This window comes from Gavia stellata, chromosome 31 (assembly GCF_030936135.1).
Source record: "Gavia stellata isolate bGavSte3 chromosome 31, bGavSte3.hap2, whole genome shotgun sequence".
In the NCBI taxonomy this organism is placed as follows: Eukaryota; Metazoa; Chordata; class Aves; order Gaviiformes; family Gaviidae; genus Gavia; species Gavia stellata.
The window spans coordinates 6,008,617-6,028,762 of NC_082624.1; the positions used below are offsets into that span (position 1 = coordinate 6,008,617).

At 48.3% G+C, this 20,146-nt stretch overlaps 1 protein-coding gene across 1 annotated transcript in view; it reads left to right on the plus strand.

Annotated features, from left to right (window-relative positions):
* Positions 1 to 5,916: 5,916 nt before the first annotated feature.
* ADAM9 (ADAM metallopeptidase domain 9) overlaps positions 5,917 to 20,146 on the plus strand; it is a gene marked incomplete at its 5' end in the record, with an annotated part of 29,868 nt that continues 15,638 nt past the window's right edge. The window contains 4 exons of the mRNA XM_059831424.1: positions 5,917 to 5,977; positions 15,775 to 15,872; positions 17,300 to 17,364; positions 18,452 to 18,530. Coding sequence (XP_059687407.1) covers positions 5,917 to 5,977; positions 15,775 to 15,872; positions 17,300 to 17,364; positions 18,452 to 18,530 — 303 coding nt within the window. The remainder of the gene's footprint in view (positions 5,978 to 15,774; positions 15,873 to 17,299; positions 17,365 to 18,451; positions 18,531 to 20,146) is intronic.

Here is a 20,146-nt window from a genome sequence, read left to right on the forward strand (position 1 = left end):
GGCGGCGGCCGCTGCTAGGAAACGCCGCGCCCGCCCCGGCCTGCGGGCCGGGCCGCGCCGCCGCCGCCGCGCCGCCGCCAGCCAATGGGCGCCCGGCGCCTCGCCTCGGGGGGCGGGGAACAGCCGCCCGCAGCCAGTCAGAGCGAAGGCGGAAGAAGCAGCTGGGGCGGGCCGCGAGGAGGCGAGGCGGAAGTGCGCGCCGGCCGGGGAGGTGATTGGCTGCCAGGGAAGCCTGCCGGCCTATGGGCGAAGGCAAGGGGGCGGGGCACGGCACCGGTGCTGGGCGTGGCCCTTCCCGGCCGGGGCCTCGCCCCTGGGGCGGGCGGTGAGGGGCGGCTGCCGGCCCTGCCCGGGCCGCGCCCCGCGGAGAGGGGCGGCTGCGCTCCGGGGCTCTCCCCGCGCAGGCTGCCGGCAGAGAGGGGGCTCAGGACGCGCTGCCCCGCTCGGCGTGAGTTGCTGGGGCGCGGTGGGAGCCGTCTGGTGCCGTGAGCCCGCCGCGCGGGAGGGAGCGGCCCGCTGCCGGGAGCGAGGCCTCCCCGCCTCCGGCCTCCCCTCGCCGCCCCGGCGCTCACCCCGCGCCCGTCAGAGGTCGCGGGGTGCCTGTCCCGGTACTCGGGCGCACCCCGCGCCCCCTCCGCGGGGGGAGCCGCCTCTGCGGGGGCCGCCGCCTGCTGTTAGCACCGGGGAGGGCCTCACGTCGGGCTCCGCTCCCGCGTGTCAGTGTTGTACGGTAACAAGCAGAGTGAGCTCAGCCGGAGCAGCGGCAGGGAGAGGCTCCCCGAGCGGCCGGGGCTCGCTGGGGTGTGTTGGGGCTCGCAGCTTCCCTCGAGCCCGGGCTCGGCGCTGAGGCAGCAGCCCGGCACCCGGAGTAGCTCTGGCAGGTACGGAGAGCTGCTTCTCCCCGTGCTTTTGATGGGAGAGGGGGCTTAGGCAAACAGCTCCCCGTAGTATTGGACTGAAAGTCCCCCGTGTGCCTGGTGGAGGGCAGTACCGCCTTCCTGAGGGAACTGTGGCTTTGGCTTGTTCACTGGTGGTCAATGACAGTTGTCCGGCTGGAGAGCTGCATGGTGGTACTGCTAGAGTTGGACTTCCTCTGACCTGCAACAGGAATTGGTTTGTTTGTTGGATGTGATGGCCAGCTGTCCCACTAAGCCCTTCTTTAATGCTTAAGAGGCTTCCAAGTGGCTTTAGAAATAGCTTAAAGATTGCATAGCATGTGGGCTGGGTGGCAATGGATTTCGTTTGCAGCACTAAGGCAGGCAGAGGAAAGCTCACATCGAGTATGTGTTTTACTCAGGTTTTACACCATTCTGTCAGTGTAAAGCATCTTTGAAACAAGTGTAAAGGAAACTCACGCTTTAGGGACTGATGTTTGAGACTTTACCACGTTAATTGCTGGGGGAAAGGTTGTGCCCAAAGGGGCTGGGAACACTGTTGGAGGCGAGAGGCAGCAGCAAGGAAATACCAGCCAGGGCAGTAGCAGGTCACAGTCCGGAGGGAGCTGTACAGCCAAGTGCTGCTTGGAGGAGGCTTAGAGCCAGGATGGGTAAAACTGTGTCTCTGTTCGCTTGAGCTCCCTGAAGTGTGACTCTGGAAGTCTTTTGAAAATAAATGGGACTTGACCCCTTGAGCAAACTTCCCATTAATAGAAAAACAGGGAAGGGATTTCAAGAGTTGTCTAGACCATCTCCCTGCCCAGAGGAGGAACTAGTCCTGCTTGGATAGTCAAGTAGCATAATTTTTTTATCCTAACTGCCCTACCCCTTGTACAAAGTGATTGGCATTGGGAGACCCCTTTGCCTAGTCTTGGCCCTTCTTTGTTATGCTCAGAGAGCTATGGAGATCTACCTCCGAGTGCTTTCTGGATGAGACTCAGTGTCTAATTCAAGGGAACGGCACACTCAGCTATATAAAAGTAGAGGGTTAGAGACTGGGATCCTGCTATTGACCCTCTTCATCTGGACAAGCTGCTGCCTGTTGCCATCACTTTTCTTCTGCCTTGTTTTCTTCTACCTCATTTAATCCCCCCCACAGTGTCTTGAGGTCATTAGATTGGACATGCCAAGCGCAGCTTGAGACAGGTATGTGGCATTCATTAGCTCCAGCTGGAAGCCAGGCAAAACATGTAATTTGATAAGAATGCATTTGGGAAAGAGCCATTGCCAGGATTCATAGGTGCCCATCAGCCAGCGATCACTGGTGTGGTGTTGATGAGTGTGCTTCCTGAGCCAGCTGGACTGTTGTTGGTGATGTCACTGAAGTCCTGACTGCATCCAAAATCCTTAATCTGTCTTATTTACAGTCCTTATAAGCAAACACCATGCACGTGGTACGTGGAGAGGATGTGGGAGTCAGAAGGATCGAGGTTGGAGGGAGAACATGACACATCTGACTTTGCTATTTAAAACTACTGTTACATGTTTAGCCAGTTTAGTTGGAGTCCTTGTACCCTTCAGTCTGGCAAAGGTACATGTTCAGCATTCACAAGAAAAGGGAGTGTAATGGCCAGCCCCATCATATGAGGATTTCTGAGTAATTTCTTTTCTTGCTGATTCTGCAGCTTTGTTACAAAGAATTGTGAAAATAACTGGCAAACAGCAGATGTCGTTTGGGGAATTCATTCTGTATCCTCTCCGCTACCCTCACTGTCTGCCTGAGCACGGTATGGCTCACTAAACCACAGCCTGGCAATGTCTGTTGTCCAGCTCATAAAGTGTCAGTGAGCTCCACGAGTACCCACATGTAGAAGATTTATGCCCTGATACACCAGACCGTACTGCCGCTCATGTTGTACATCAGCCTTGCTCCCTTTAGAAACCGGTCTAAAAACCTTCTAAAGCCTCCAAAGGGGATGGGCAGTGACAAAGCACACAGGAGGCAATGCCTCTTTGCATGGGCTTTCCATACCGCTGCAGAGGAGATGCAAAGGTCCCAGTTATTTGCTGGTTGTTGCATCTCTGGCCTTGCACCATCCCCTTTGCTGCATTTGTTAGGAAATGGGGCTGCTGTCTTGTGGTGCCACCATCAGGCGCAGGCAAGAGGACTGTGTCACTGCTCTGTCAAAGGATGATGGAATGCTTTTCCTTGAAAAACACCAAATTCCTCTCCCTTCCCCAGACATTGCGTGAGGTCCTTTTCAACATCTACCACGTAAGCTTTGTTATCACACTGTATGCTACTTTGTCTTTGGTGTAAATAGTTGGGTTTGCATCTTTTTGGCTCACCAGCCACATCAGCAAGCAATTTCAGCTGGACTGGCTGCTGTATTGCATGGCTTACTCTTGTATTACCAATGTCCTGTGGAAATGAGATGTCCAGCATGCATATTTGGTTTCCATTTGTGTACATTTTTTCTTAGTAAGTTCACTTCTTTGAGCTATTTCCTGTTTCTGCCTTTTATGCCTATTTAAGAGAGTATCACTCCTATTTAAGCCTTTGAAAGAATGAAACATCCTAATTTTAGTATCAAGTAATCTCTAAGGCTCTTGTCTGCAATGGGTTTTCTCACTTTGCCTTATTCTAGTCATAAAGTCTGTGCTGAAGACAACTAACGGCCTGAATCCCAGTGCTTGCCTTTGAGGTTTCATTTGTGACTTAAGACACTGCAGAGCTCCAGGATTTATTGGTTTGTTCCACCCGGTTCTTCTCCAAGAGCATCTTCCACCGTGTCTGAGTGATAGCTCTGCTGATGTGGGTGTTTCAGGTGTGTTTTAACCGGTTGAACAGATGAGCAGTTCTCCAGATTTCTTGTTTCCAAAGTTGGCAGGTTTGCATTTGACCCAAAACATGTGTTCGGAAGCTGTCCTAGCTTTCCTGCCTCATTTCTGGTTTGTTTCTGGAGCTTTGAGGTGTGTTGTCTTCAATTTCTTGTATTGCAAGGCTGCAATAGTGGTGGTGAATGACAGGAGAAGTCAAGGGAGATGGATATGGCTCTTGCTAAATACGGACCTGGAAATCTCATGCCCCTCAGGCAAGAACCATGGGATGATTCACATTTGTGTGTTATTTGTACAGTGGTATCCATATTTGATCCATGATATACATGTATCTTGGGTAACGCCCAGCTTATGGGAAGCACAGGGTATTACCTGAGTCAAAAGCTATGTGCAGCTTCCATAAAGGTTGAGGATATATAACCTCTATGTTGTTTCTAACATCAGGTGGGAACAAAATCCTCTGTCTCACCTCACAGTATTACACAATTTAGCATGCCGGCTTCCTCCGTAGCTTTATGATTTGATCTGTTAGGATACGTAAAAGTGGCTTCATAAAGTCGAGTTGTCACCTCCTTCCAACAGGAAAGGAGGTTTTCTGATTGCTGGAGGCTGCGAGGGGGGAAACCTGAGTCGCAGGTCATCTTCCTACAGCTCCTGCAAAAATGGATGCAGAGTTTTGGAATGTGAAGAGCCAAGTGACTCTTTCCTCTTTAATTGTTCACTGTAGTGACAGCAGTATAAACCTCTTACAAAGTCTGCCAAGACCTCATCATTAAGGAGAGGGGGAAGACTTGTGCCAGTTGCTCAGCCTGTTACGTGTTTATTGATGGCATCTTTTGCATTATGTGCATTCAAAAGCAATTTCTAAAACATTGTAGGTGTGGGTCAGACCCCTGTGAGTGAGAACCTGGGTGTGTATGGATGTTTCTGGCTGATAGCCCTCAAAGGGCACTCACATCTAATTGTCTGCTGTTTGTGCTGATGAGATGTGCGTGGCCTTTGGTGTAGGTCTGGCTCTGCATCCACGGTGAGGTATTTTGCTGTGTGTTTTGTTCAAGAGCAGTGACCTACTAGAGCAAAGAACATGGGGGCTCAAAAAGTAGTGAAGTAGCACACTTGGAAAACCAGGAAAGGTTATCGATATCTGAGAAGTTGTCGGTAAAAATGAATTTTATTTGTCTAGGCTCTTGTATGCTGCTTATCACTATGGCATGAGGGTGCATCCCCATCACCCGCTCAGTAATGGGGCTGATGTGTCACATGTTGTTTATTCCTCCTTCTCCCAGAGGAAGACACCGTGCTCCGTGGAGTGCCTTGGGAGGGTGTTTAACGGGTTGCTGTACGTCGCTCGGAAGCAGGTCAGAGCAGCACGTATGACGCTTGGAGCGGAGGGCCGTAAAGCCCGTGACGGTGTTTCATTCTGGAGAGTTTTTCTCTTACTCACCTGCATCCCCGGGTATTGCGCAGTGGAGTGCTAATGCGAAGTTGCGTTTCCCCGCGCTTCAAATTGGTAGTGGGGTTTTTTTTGGAAGGAAAGGCCAGAAGAGTCATTGTGTCTGTGGTCTGTGCTGACACCAGTTCCCCTCGGGACGCCTTTTCTTCGGGACTCGCTCGCTCTCGGGACCCGTTCACTCTCAGGACGTAGTTGCTTTTTCTCTAAGAAAGTATTGGAAATGTTAACGCTAGATTTCTTCCAGCCTCTGTCAGACGAGGCGGTGTCGGTTGGGTTCTCTCCTGGCACAGCGGGGCTCCTTCTGGAGCGCGGTGTCGCTCCGCGCGGTCGCAGCCAGCCCCGACTCAGCCCCCGTCCCGCGGGGCCCATGAAAGGTCTCGGGTGGGCGCCGGGACGGCTGGCGTTTCGGTGGGTGCCGCTGCCGCGGGTGGCCCGTTGATGTCCTGCATCCGAGGGCCCGCGGTTACCGCCGTCGGCCTCAGCCGCGCGGGGCCCTCAGCCGCGCGGGGCCCTCAGCCGCGCGGGGCCCTCAGCCGCGCGGGGCCCTCAGCCGCGCGGGGCCCTCAGCCGCGGTGCTGCGGGCGGGCGGGGCGGCCCCGCCCCGGGACGGCGGGGGGCGGCGCGGCGCAGGCCCCGGCCCGGCTCCATAAGGCCGCGGGCCGCCGGCCGGACCCAGCGCCCCAGCCGGGAGGGGCGATGCGGACGCGGAGCGCCATGGCCTGGGCCTGGGCCCGGGCCCGGGCCCGGGCGGCGCGCAGCTGCCTCTGCCTCCTGCTGCTGGCCGCGCCCGGGCAGCCGGGCCGCGCGGGTGAGTGCGCCGGGGCGGCGGGGCCTGGGCCTGGGCCTGGGCCTGGGCCTGGGCCTGCTGCCGGCACCCCGCCGCCCTTCGGGCGGGCTCGGGCCGGGCTGGCAGGCGGCCTCCGACCCCTTTCCTGGGCAGCGCGGCCGGGCCCCTTCCCCGTCCCCTCTGTGAGCGCTGGGCCCGCTCCCCGTCGCCCCAGCGCTGCCAGGGCCCGGCCTGGCCCTGGGGCTAGCTGAGGGGGGCTGGCAGCCCCCTTCCCTTCCTCGGGGCTTCAGGGCCGGCCCTGGCCCCGCGGGCTGGCAGGTGGGGTGGGAGACCATCCCCTTCCCTTTGCCGGGGCAGGGGGGGTCCTGCCCAGCTGTCCCCGTCTACCCACCGATGTGTGGGGCTCTGAGGGCAGGGGGGTCTCCCCCTGTGCGGGCAGCCCTGGCAGTACATGGTCACGGCGCGGGGGTCACAGGTGTCTCAAGGACCACGGGGGAGGAGGGTGCTGTGGGTGGTGACACAACCTGGGCCCTGTCCACAACAGCCTCTGCCAGAATGATCCTGGTAAATATTGCGTGTGGTCAGAGATGCTGCGGAGGGGCCGAGAGGACAGCAGGGCCTTTGTCTTAAGCCTGAAATGTAAGGAGGCAATCTCGGCTGGTGAGCTGGCAGGATTCCCTTACACCTGCTTGAGTTTGCAGGTATCTGGGAACACTCACTTTGCTCTCCAGCCCTCCTGTGCCAGGCTAGGCAGTCTGCTCTCCAGGTGCTCTTTGGGCTCTTACTAGGCAGGTGGCAATCCATGTACAAGAAAGCCTGTAAAACATGTAGTGGGGCTGGCAGCCTGTTTGTGGGCCTCCCAGAAATTTGTGTGAGCAGTTCCTGGGTACAACCATGTAATTTCCCTGCCTGGAGGATGTTGCATTTCTTTGTGGAGGTGACAGAACACCCATATTGTTTCCACTGCATTTCAAGGGACACGTGCAGACCTGTGTCTTCCCCCTGTCTGTTTGGGTGGCCTTAGCCATCATGGAGCCAGGGCACTGCCTGCGCTGGCAGAGCTGGGCACGGGGCAGGATCCCGGCCAGTTGCTCTCCCCCAAGGAGGACAGAGGCTGCGTCCTGGGGCAAGAACTTGGGCGCAGCACAGTGCCATCGCTAACGGCAGCAAACGGACACCATGCTCTCTTTATGGGCTTTTAATGAGTTGACGCTGTGCTCTCTTTATGGGCTGTTCATTAATTGAAACTGTTCTGTTTATGGGCTTTTATGATGCTGATTCTGATGTTATATATACATGATAGGCTGAATTGTCTCCTCTGTCGTCATCTTCCTCCTCCTGAAGGGATATATGCACTGTGTCAAACTTAGGTGTTTATCATTAACGCGTAGTTTTATAGTCAGGGCTTCCTAATTGAGGAATCTTCTCTAAAACTAATATCGATGCTTCATGCTGAGAAACAGTGCTCTTGTGGTGGGTATCTCTCCCTGAGGGATTCTGTGCTGCGAATCTCTTGCCTCTCACTTGGTGTGTTGTTACTGGCGGTCGTGAGCAGTGCGCTAGATGAAAGCCAGGCTTTGAAAGGTGCCTGCTGGCTTGTGGTGGAGGTAGCACGGCGTGTTGGAAACTGCCTTGCCAGAGCACCGAGGAGCGAAGTATAAAATGATGCATCTCCTGGATATTGGATGCTTGTGCTTCCAGTGGACTGTTCGGTGTTTTGAGGAGCAATATTTTAGTTCCTACCTGAGGGTGGGAGGAAATGCAGGTCCCTAAGTTACCGATGGTAGATGGCAGTGTTTCTCTCTGCCTTCTGAAGTCTCTGTCCCGGCTAATAATGCCAAATCTGTGATGAAAGATAATGGACCTTCGTTGCCTCAGGTCTGAGTGTGAAGGAGAGGGGAGAAATGAGTCACCTGTTTCAGTTTATCCAGGAACTTCCAACTTTTTTGTTGGAATGTAAGTGTGATGGTTGGACTTGATGATCTTAAAGGTCTTTTCCAACCTTAATGATTCTGTGATTCTGTGCTTTGGACACTCCCCGATAAATAGGGATATGAGGCAGAAATGGGGTGTTACCGGAAACTGCTAATTGAAAATTCCTGAATGAACATAATCATATAGTGATGTGTAGCCTTAAGGGATTTGTATAGTGTAGATTTTCCCCTCCTATTTGTGTCCATATCAGGCCTCAGCGTTTGGCTGTATAAATTCATAAAGAAACCGTCTGGCATTGCCATAGGCAGGGACTGTTTTTGCTACTTGGTCTCTTCCCTGATACTTGGTGTCATACACATACCGGCATGTTCTAGCCACACTTTACCAGTTTTTAAAGGAATTCTTAAAGTGTCTAAACACTTTGGTTTGAATTTTTGGGGAGATGCAATGTTTGGTTAAGATAATTCCTTTGTTCAGCTCATGAAAAACACAGTACTGCCTCACCCATATTTCAACAAATCTGGGACAATCATTCAGCAGAGTAAAGAGGGTTTTTGTGGTTATTTCCTCCATGTGAAGAATAAAAAGAGGAAAGAAATTTCAGTGTAGCTAATGTTGCCTCTTGTAGTGCTTTGTTTTCAGAAAAAGGAAGTTTGAAACATGACTTTGTAGTTTTTTGCATGTCTCGATCATTCTCATTTCTCAAGCTAAAATTAGAAAAAAAAAAGTTTATTTGCTCAACTCTACCAAGTTCTGTGATGATTGAATTTGTATTGCGTGGTTTCCTTTGGTGCCCAACTTTAAAGACAGCAACATCTCCCTGTGTGAAGCGAGCTGACATCTACACAGCTGATGAGACGTGGAGGAAGTGAGTGGGCTCTGTGTGCGAGGAGCTCCTCTCCACAGCTCCAAGGCTGTCACGGATGGAAGGGCAGAGACTCCAGGGCCATTGACCTAGGAAGAAGAGTGTCCCAGTGGGATTAATTGTCTTGCACCAGAGGATAGTGTGACTTTGCTGTTTCTCCTTGTAAGAAGGTTCCAAGGCAGAGAGGATGTTGTTGACAGTACCAGGGAAGAGCGGTAGTCCTTTTTGTGGAACAAGAGGAGCTGTTGTCTTGCAGACAAATTTGTGCAGCTTTAGAAAGGGCAGAAGTAAAAGTCTAGACAGGAAACACTTACAGCATAGGTCAGGATTTCAGCAAGAGGGAGGGAGGAATTTTCTAGGAAATGCTGCTGTAGAAGAGCTCGGTATCCTCATTAATGTCCAACACCCCTAGTAAAACACTAAGAGAAGTTACAATAACCGTTCTTGCCAGCTTTAATGTTAAACAAATATTCCAGGTGAGCAATAAATCAAGTAGATGACTTTGCTTCTCTTGCCATCATAGTAGGTCATCTTTTCCTACCTTCTAAAAAGGCACTGTGACAGAGGGAGACCCACTTGGTCTGAAGACCTAGAGCAAGGGAGGGAGGGGAGGGAAAGAAAAGTCTCAAGGAGGAGTACCCTGTAGAAGAACAGCTGGCCAGATGTTCTCAGGTGCTTTGAGGATGGCACACCACCAAGGCACTCTTTAGCCTTTGAGGTATGGGAGGAACTGAAACTGCTGGCTTCATAGGAAATGTTCCTACTTTTAGCAGAAGATTTGTTAGCTTGGTGTTTTGTATAAATCTCTAAATATTTTTAAGTGGACTTGGATAATATTTACATAGTGAAAGTGAAGGAGATTTTTGCTTCCAGTAATCCAAAGAGTAAATCTTACTACAGCTGTCATCTTAGCAGAAAGGTCAACTGCACCTAAACATGCTTTTCCTAGTATGTAATCAGTTGAAGAAATACACTGAAGAAGTAATCGGTGGTTACATGTCATCCTGGAAAGACATCTGTAAGCCATTTCACAGAAGTTTCTCCTCAAACAGATACTGCTTGGCAAAGTCCTTTGTGATTTTGAAAATGGGATATGGAGAACGCATATTGAGTTTGCAGTTGATACCCTTCCAGTCAGATAACATTCAGGCTCCTTAAAGAAAGGATTAGCAATCCCAATAATGTGGACACGTGAGAGAAATAGCTGGCAGAAAGATGGGGTTCTGAAAGGATGGGTGCAAAGTGTTCCGCTGAGGTGGAAATGATTGTCTGCACAAGTCCGAGAGGGTGAAAAATGGGGTGCAGGAGCACGTTGGCAGGAAAGGAAATGAGCGTTAGAGTAGGTGAAATGACAAGTGAATCAGCTGTGCTGTCTGTTAGGGAAGAAAGATTAACCTGTGGAGATGCATAAACACACAAAGCATGTGAACCTTGGTGCTTGTGAGGCCTCACTGGACGTTTGTGTCCTGTTTTGGATCCTTTTTCAGGATAGGTATGGTCTAACTGGAGAGTAGAGCCTAATATGAACAGTCAGAGACTTAAGAAAATAAGGTCCACAAGGAAATAACTGAATATTGGCCTTTACTTAGTTGAAGGAAAGGAGAGGGGAATGTGACAGCATGCTTTGAAAATCTGAAAATTTGCAGCCAGACAGAAGGGGAGTAAACTGTCCACCTCCTTTGGGATTAGAGATACGGCTTAAAACACGATGAGGGAAATCCATTGGACATTAGGGAAGCTTGTTGGAGATGCCTCGTGTGGAAATGATCCTACCCTGTGACCCAAGGATGGACTAGATGGCTGCATAAAGATTTTGGCACTTCTTCTTGGGAGCAGTGTGCTGCCTAAGTGTTGAATGGCTGGTACAGGTGCCCTTGTCTATTAATTGTAATCAATTATAGCAATGGCTAATTTAGTGAGTTTGTGTATTTAATGCTTTAGCAATGTACATCTTTTGACTCAGACATGCACATAGCTAATAGAAGATTAAAACTCATTGCTGCTAACTGATGTTCTAGGTGTAATATGGTTTTGGTCAAGCCTTTACGTTTAGAGTAAAATGGCTAAAAGTTGCCAGGGTGGATGCAGGCATGGGATAAATCCGAAGAGGACGTTAGCAATATCTTACTTCTGTGAGATGCTGATTTTTTTTTTTTTTTCTCCTATCTCTATTTCCACTCTCACTTAGGGATTGAGTAAATTGAAGTAGGCAAATACAAGTAAATGGTCATACTGGGTGTCCTTTCTGAGTTTCACTGATAGACCGCTGTGAACAAATCTGGGTAGTATCAGAGGAATTTCAGTGTTTTGCTTATTGTACAGAATGATGCTCTTTGGTATCACTTGTGATGCTGAAAGCAGTGGGGGATCTGGAAGGGGTGGTCAGAGCAGAAATGGAGCTCCGCAGCCATTGCTGGCAGTCCCTGTGTGCTGCTGGACCCTGTGATGCTGCAGGCAGGACGGTTTTGAGCCCTGTCTCCGCGAATCCAGTCCCACTCCTCGGTCTGGGAAGGGTGTTTTTTCGCACGTTCCTTGTTAGTGTCTGTCTGCAGCCTGAGCTGCTGAGATGGTCACATGCTGATGAGCTTATTTTTGTGAAATGAGTTCGTTTTGTGGTGTAATAGGCTACAGTCTAAACTTTCAGGGGGTTTTTTGGTTTTTTTTTTTTGCTTCCATTGAAGAACATATCTTTGGCCTCACTTCAGTAGGCTCGGGAAAGAGTTACAGTAAAAGAAGGGTGGCAATTGGGGTGTTCAGTGTGGGTGGATGCAGCTGTGTGCTTTATTTCTGTAACTGAGGCAACTATCTGCAGGCATGCCAAGGTCTATGAAGACAGGAGATGCAGCTTGACTTATGCTGAATATAGATCTTACCTGTCGGGAAGTGAATACCCTAACAGCTTACCTCAGCGTCTGGAGAACCGCAATGGCTATGACATGTTTTTATGGTTTTCAAGCTCCCGCACGCTATGGAACGTGCACGGAATTCCTACTGTGGATTTGGGGCGGGGAGGGGAAGATGATTCACATCTTCCTAGTTGCCTCCGATGCTTGGTAATTAAAGGCAGTCTTTAATGAGACAAGATAAATACAGTGGATGCAATTGTTTTTCTTCTCCTTGGAAATCCAATCTCAGATAGTGTTACACCCAAGAATGAGTGATAAGAAGCATATTCCCAGTGCTGATGTGTAGCACAACTCAGACAACAGCCTTGGCCGGTGGCAGGAAGCACCTGAGTACGAGAAGTCCTGCAAGATACTGAAAAATTTATTGCAAACTACTGTGCTTGAGAACGATACTTGTTGTATTGCGATGAAGTTTCTCAAAAGGGGGTGGAGAAAAAGCTACAAAGAATAGCGTCTCTTAGGAAAACAGAATATAAATATCTTCAGACATCTTACACAGATAACAACTGAGTGTCTGGGTTTGGTTTCTGCTGTCACTTCTGCCTTTCCTTAATTGCTATGAATTAAACCGCCTTTACTTTGTACTGAAATGTATGGATGAATTCACATAGATAGTAACTGTCTTGACTGGAGGGTAGCATCTTAATACCGATGTGGTTGCAGGAACATATCTGATAATGCCTTCAGAGCATGCTGGAACCCAGCGTTTATCAGGACTGCGCGATAGCTGCAAACTGCCTTGTCCTTGCCAGAATTTTGCCTTGTGCTAATTAGGTCAGACTGAGTACTTTTTTCTTCCCTGGGTGAGATAAGGTCTGAGCGTGTCAGTCACTAGAAGGGGCGTTGGGTGCTAGGTGGGACTTGAGGTGGCCAATGTGTTAGTGGATTAAGGACATACCTTTCAAGATTTGTGTTTCTCAGAAGGAGAAAGGCCCGTCCCCTAGTAGCAGCCTTTGTAGGAGGGAGATTTAGGGGCAGGGAGATCTTTTGCATGTTCTAATTTCTGCTTCGTTGCACTTGTCCCTTTCATTGGATTTTTGATTAACTAGTCTGATGCCCTCTTTGAGGGTTCCTGGTGATGCGTGAAATGTTGCATGGGGCAGTCAGCATGGAAATAGGCTCTTTATAAAGTGAGGGTCAATGCCATGGAGATACCTGCCCGAACGGATGCTTTTCTTCTGGGGGGTGGCGGTGAAGGGGTGTGCTGTGCTTTCAGCCACGGCAGAGCGGTTTTGTCCTGGTGAGAATCCCACAGAACAGACTCTTGTCTCTTCTGTACATCAGCAGGCTTGTTGTCAATTTGATCTGTACTGAAACATGGGGAGAGAAAGGATGTTTTTTCCAGAAGAGGAAAGAGAAGTGAAAGTTAATGGGAAGGATACTTGCATTAAGTTGGAACTTTTAATGTGAAGGCTGCTTTTCTCTTTTTAGTTCCACTAGAAAGCAAGGTGGTGCCTTCCTACCCTTATATTTTAGCTTGTTGTAATAGGAAGCACTTTGTTAATCAAGACAAACACACCCTCATCCTCTGATGAATTTTGCCCACAATGAAGGGAAGAATAAGGCATTGTACCTGAAACCAACTCCCAAACTGGTGGTAGTGAAGAGAGGGAAGGAGAGCAGAAAGCAGGAGGAGAACTATCAGAGTATTCAGAGAGTTGAAAATTGTACTCTTTCAGTGCTGTTTCTCTGAGAGGAAGCCTCTCAGAGTTGCACTCTTCCCAGAAATCCCTCCCAGTTTTGCTAGCTTCATATGATGATTCACTCCTATGTCTTCTGCTTCCAAGCTGGTTTTGGGGAGGCATGCTGCTTTCTGAGCGCTGCGAAGATTAAACGTGCCCTGCTGTTTCTGTAGCGGGTGTCCTAAGAGAATCTCCAAAACTCTGTCCAATGTCACAGTGTCACATCCCCCGCTAATAAAGGCACTTCTGAACGGCAGTGGGGAAGTAACAAGTGCAGAGGAGCAACGTGCAAGAGCTCGGGACCGGATACGAGTAAAATGTGTGGTTGGAAATGATAAATGTAGAGAAGTGATTTGCCCCAGTATGTACTTCTGGCGGTTCATCCCAGGGAAGGAAGCAGCCCTTCCCTCCCCTATTTTTGGGCCAAGGAGGTATTGACACTGTACTTTCTGTAGCATGTGAACGTAAGGGCTATTTTCAGGAAATTTTATCTCTGCTTTTTTTAGACCTTTTTTTCCAACAATCACTGTAATTAAGGAAACTTCTGCTGCGGTATGTGTACTATGTTATTTCTTGAGAAACGAGATAGCTCTGCCTGTGCTTGTGTGACAAAAATGCTGTATTACAAATAGATGCACGGCAGTGCATCTGTGTTCCCCAAAGGGACATACTTATGTGCTGTAACGTGAGAGAAGTTGAAAGCAATCTAACTGCTTTTGCTTCCTCTTTGGAAATATTGGTGGAAAGAGTGTAGAGAGGTGGATGTGCTTTTCACTTGGGCAGTCACTTACTGGGATGCCCATTTGAAATGCTGACCCAAGGTGATGTTTGTAGTGTGGAGGTTGCATGGGTGCAAAAGCATCTGCAGGAGTCTGAAGGTCACTGCAGCTTGACGGTGCTGGCTCAGGGAGGCTTTCAGGGGAACCCCTGGCATTTAAAGCCTGCGTGGGGGCTCCTGCCATTTCCCAAACGATGGAGCAGGCCTCCCGTGGAGGCCTTGAGCACACAGTGCCTTCGTGTGACCTGAGAAGGCACAGACGCCTTTGGAGTTACAGTGTGAGTTTTGGTGTGCTCAAAGTGGCAGGTTCTTAAATGAATGCAGTATCTTGGTCCCACTTGGAGAGTTTTTGGAGGATCTCGGAAACTAAACATCTCCTCACCATCCCCCAGATGTGTGGCGATGATTTCTGGAGAGAAACGGTGACAAGATTAACTGTTCCCTTCCCCCTACCTTTGGGTCGGGAAGCTCAGGCTCCTCTGATGAGCTCACTGATTCCATTGCCATGAGCTAGTAAAACTGTTGCTCTTAATCCTGCCTGCAGTCCTGGGCGACCAACCTCCCGCTTCCCCGGGGAGCGACTCCCGAGCCAGGCACAGGCAGACTGTTGATGGGAAAAGTAATTTACATGTGCAATTTATTATTGTTTACACAGTTGATACAGAACAGTTGCTTGCAAAAACTGATGCCTTATAAAGGAAACTTGGACCGTAGACTTTTATTTGCTTCAGAGGATGTCTGATGTTGCATATGCAAATCATTTATAAAGTGATCTGCAAAAGGCTGCTTTGTTGCATGCATTTGTTTCACCTCGCTTGTTTTTATAAGGTCCTTAAGAGCTCTCTAAGAACATAATGAGTAGTACTGGCCTTGTGTCAGAAGTTTGGCTGTGATGTGCAGAGTGAGGATGTAACACTGAGCTCTGCCAGGCTGGCTTTGTGCTGCCGTGCCATTAGGAAGCGCAGGAACTGCTGGAGCCCCTGGGAGCTAATCTAGAGAGGCTGCATGGTCGAGCTGGTGCAGTTCTGCAGCTTTGCAGCACAGGACACTGGTTTTGACGCTTTCTGTGTGTCCTTGAACAAGTTCTCCCTGTGCTGACCTGCTTTGTTAAATGCTCTGATTCCTGCTGGTGAAAGGTGGTGGTGTATGAGATAGGTAGTTGTAAGACAGTAATTGGAATGTGAAGCTTTCAATTTGAAACCTCCTGGAAAGTTTGGTGTCTTCTCTGCTCTGTGTGTGTTGTTTTCTTTGCCCTTTTACAAGGCAATCCAAGTGTGCCTTGCTCTGAGATTTGCTCTGTGCTCTCCTGTGCGCATCAGGGCCTTTGGCTTTTTCTGTTTGGGTTACAGCTCTCTAAACGCGTGTGGTGCCTTGGCAATGTGGTGCTATGTTGTTTCTTAAAAGTAGAGCTTGTAAGTATGTGATAAGAAATGATGCCAGTTTAGTGGCAGAGAGTCTGCCCATGCAGCGCTGCAGACCTGTACTGAGCAGCCCAGTTTCAGGGGTTTGTGGTGAGTTGGAGACCTGAACTGGAATCACAGGCTGCCACCTTCCTACTGAAGGGGCTTTTCCTGAAATAGTGTTTTCTTCCTTGTGCTTTATCCTTCTGATCGCTTTGTTTCTTTAGCCAGTGTTTCTGTTCTGCTTTCTAGGTTTCCAGCAGGTTTCTCTGTTGTCTTCCTATGAAGTTGTAATCCCGCAGAGGTTAGGAAGAGAACGGCGAGAGGCTTCCAATGTCTCCTCAGTACAGGTACTGGGCAGTCTTAAAAGTGCCTTCAGTTTAGTATCTACTTCCTAATGAGGCCCACCGAAAACTGACCTTAAATTCTCACAAAACACTATCGGACTCATCTAGCAGCGAACAAGTATCCATCCTTACGAAAGGTATTACATCTAGCATTGCCTTTAGCTGAGTTATGGTAAATACGTTCCTGCTCCAGTGGTTACAAGTTGCCGCAATGGATTTTTGATCTGGGTGTAAAAATTGCATAATGAGCGTTGTTAAGCACTGGAATGAGTTTTGGGGAGGTGGTGAAATCATTAACCTGGGAGATGCTCAAAATCTGACTGGAGGAGGCCCTGAGCAGCCTGGGCCAACTCTGTAGCTGGCCTTGCTTTGAGCAAGGGGTCGGATTAGACAACCTCCAGCGGTACTTTCCAGCCTGTATTATTCTGCTGTAGCCACGTAACTGAAGACTGCACACTTCAAAGTACTTGTGAATAAACACAGTTGGTCTAATCCAAATCTTCTAAACATTGGCTGAATTTAATATTAACAAAAATGCCTTGCAGTTTATTGCAGTTGTTGACTAGTACTCCTGCTGTGATATTTAATGTAGTGGTCAGGCGATTCAGCTTATCCACTTAATATTTAAGGACCCTAGTTGCTCTGTGTAGCACTTGGCTAGCGCAAGGCTGTGGAGGTACTGGCTCGCTCTGAATGTTCAGTAATAAAACTGCATTGTCCTTCTCCAGCTGTAACTAAGAGTTTTTCTGTGGAAGTCTTAGAAATAAGGAATAAGAAAACCACAAAACTATTTTGAAATAGCTTCCTTCATGTGACTTTTCCTCAGTTACACAGGAAGGGATGCCAGGTTCCAGAGGTAGGGACAATTATAAAATCGGTTTCAGGCTCGCCCACACGTGGTTATTCCTGGTCTGGTGCAACCAGCAAGATTTAAGAAGGAAAGTTTATTAGCTCAGTATCTGGCAATTTCAACGTGTGGACATGGCAGTCATTTTGTCTGCTGGATGGCAGGGAACCAGAGCAAATCTTGATGGCGGTGGTCAGCTTCTCACTGCGAAGTCTTGTGGGCTCAGCAAAGTCGGCTAGGGGCACAAGGAACACCCGCTCCCCTGACCAGCATTGGGGTACCAGCAAGAAGCGTGATGGGAGAGGCAGCTCAGATCAACAGAGTTCTGCACCCCTCTAGAAGGTGATTTAAATTTTGTTGGTATCAGCTGCATCTCCAGCAGGCTCTTTGCTGCTACAGCTGTATCTGAAAAGGCTAAGAGTACAGATGAGTCCCAAGTTACGGAAGGTGACAGTAGTGATTTGAATGCTATAGTTGTAGCAGTAATGGAGCTCGCAGAGGCTGTTTTCTGCCAAACTTTTGTTGATTTCAAAGAATGTTTTATTCATTAACATGAGTAAAATGCAACTTTTTTTATATTCAGGACAAAGTGTCGTATGCTATTGAGATAGAGGGAAAAGAATACACGATTCATCTAGAAAAGAACAAGTAAGTGATGATTTTCTTTAGATTATTAAATTCCATCTATTGTGTCCAAATAATGACCTGTCAGGTAGCATGCAAGTTCTGATTCTTGAGGTTCTTCATGAGAAGTGCAGTTACATGCTAGGTCTGCGAAATCTGCAGAAAGGCAGTGAAAGTGGATTGAGTCACACAGTCTTGGCTATCAGCCAGAAATTTTGTTGAACTCCGGCAACCCTGGTGATCCCCTTTCAGTGAAGGAAGCGGTACTTTGCTCAAAGGTGATCTGGGGAATCGTTGAAATTACTATCTCCATTCACATCTAAAAATAAACAAACTGAAGTATATTTCAAGTAAATATTTTCGCTTTCTTCTGGGTTTTGTTTATTGTTTCAGGGTTTTTTTCCTGTCTCAGTAGCACAAGAATACTAATAAAAGAGGAAGCTGACTTTATATCCAAGGCCTTAATATCCATAACTTACAGACAATATAGATGATGTCTGTCTTGAGTTTAATTTTTAAAGGGCTACTTGCAGCAACAGCAAGTGACCATTTATCAGGCTATTGCTTCTTAAAACTGCCCTCATAATAGACAGAAGAGACAGAACTATTTAAACATACAAGCCCCTGGGGATCTCTGCCACTTGCCAAGCCCCCGACCCTCAGAAACATGGGAATTCAGCTATGCCGCATCAAGGGATTTACCAGTATGGGTCAGCAGTCTTAATCGTGGGAGACTTTCCCAATGTACTTCCTTCCAAAACTGGGAAAGAGAAGTCATATGCAGCAGACTGAGTGCTGTGTTTTTTTGGTTTGGTTTTTTTCTGCATGAAAGCAACCTTTTAGCACAATTTAATGGGTTTTGATGCTTGTTTTACTTACCCAGAGTGAGGTAGTTGATTTGATTTCATTAACGGTTCCGCCATTCTGATATCTTGGATTCTGCTGTGGAATGCACAACTTCTTAGTTAATTTTGGGATGTATTCCTTTTGAATGTTTCCTTATTTAATTGCAGTTTACGTATTTGTCATAATTTTGATTGGGATCATCTTACTGCCCTCCATAGTAATTTCATGAAATTCCTCTTGTATTCCTTCTCCCCTTTCCTTACAGAGAACTGCTGCCCAAAGACTTCACAGTTTATACCTATAATAAGGAGGGGAAGTTGCAATCTGAATACCCAGATGTCCAGGTAGGATTTCTTTCTTTTTATACCCTTACTGAAAGTGACCTGAACACTGAGCATCTACAGGATGAGGGAGTCATGTATTACAAAATAATAGTTGTGTTTTTCGCTAGGCCAGGTTCTAATCCCATGCATGCGCTGCCCTCTTCCTGGAGAGAATCCTTGATTTTGGATGAGGATCTAGCCTGGAGCTTGTAATAGACCTGTATTTTCTTGCGTGGAGGTGATTGCTGTCTAATTAAAAGCTACTCTTCTCTAAAATCGAAATGCTCTTCTTAGCTGTCAGGTATCTCGTTACCTGAGAGTGCTGTCCTTGTCGTACAGCACAGTGCAGTGTTAGTATCGCTTCTGGACACAGGCCTTGCTTCTCACGGGGACCAGAACACATGGAGCAGAATTGGGGTGGTCTAGTGACTGAATATGTAGCTTTTACTTTTACACACAATGGTCTTCCAGATTGGCCCACAAGTCAAAATGAACGGTCAGCTGCTGACCCATCTTTTCAGTTGTGCGAGGTTGTCTGTTAGTGACTCTAAGAATTTTTGAGGGTTGACAGGCTATCCGTTAGTCCAGAAGTTTGGGAACTACTAGAAGGGATGGACGAGATTGAGTCTGGAGGACCTTTGAGAAGGATGTTACCTGTGAAGCATTGGAGTTTATTCCACTGAAAAAGCAGTTGCAGCCCTCTTTTTCTGTAAGAGCAGGCTGCCTGATAGGTTGCCTTTGAAAATTTAATTGCTTCTGTAGAATAAGAGTAAAGAGCAGCTCGTGTGATACAAAAAGCATGAGAGTATTTCTAATGACTTCACTCTTTTTATGTATCAACGTTGTTCCTTTAAAAGGGAAGTGTTAGTCATATATGATTCATAGGATCTGTTTTTTGAAAATAGAGCACCTGTGTCAACTGAGTATTTACTTCCTAGTTAAAAGTGATTGACTAAGAGGAAAAATGCTTTTTCTGCATGAGGTCGTGGAAGTCACAGTGGCCCTGAAGGATTAGCACATGCCTTCAGTGCTTTCTGCGTTCGTTGCTGAAACAGCAGGCAACATAATCTACTTGACCCCTATAATGACGTTCAAAAGTGCACTTGCCAGAGAAAATGGAGTGTATTTGCCACATAGTACCACCTTGTCTAGTTTCCAAAATGTGTATATACAGAGGACAAAATGGAAGTATTCTGTCTCATCAGGGCTGTGGAGGGATGTACTGCGCAACCAAAAAGTTCCGGTGGCACAGCGCCTGTTGGCGAGTATAGCAGGTGTTGGCCCTCTTCTTGCTGGAGAGAGGTTACGTACAAGTCAAGCGTTTTGCAGGACTGTTTTCTAGAAGACTGAATGGTGATTTGGCCCAAATCTGTAGGGAGGGGCTGGCCTCGAAATATTTGAGGCAGGGTGGAGGACAGAAGTTAAGAGTAGGATGGCTTATGGTCAAGTTAAGAAATCCAGTTGCTAGATAATGCTTCTGAGCCCTGCTTGCCTGGTATTTATAACATGTTGGCAGCGCCAGCTCTGAATCTGCTTCAGGTAGAGTGACTAAGTGGGCGAGTGCGATTTTAAACTGAAATCTGTAATGAACTGCTGGCCCCATCAAGTTGTGAAGAGCATCTGCTTTACAGGGTAGG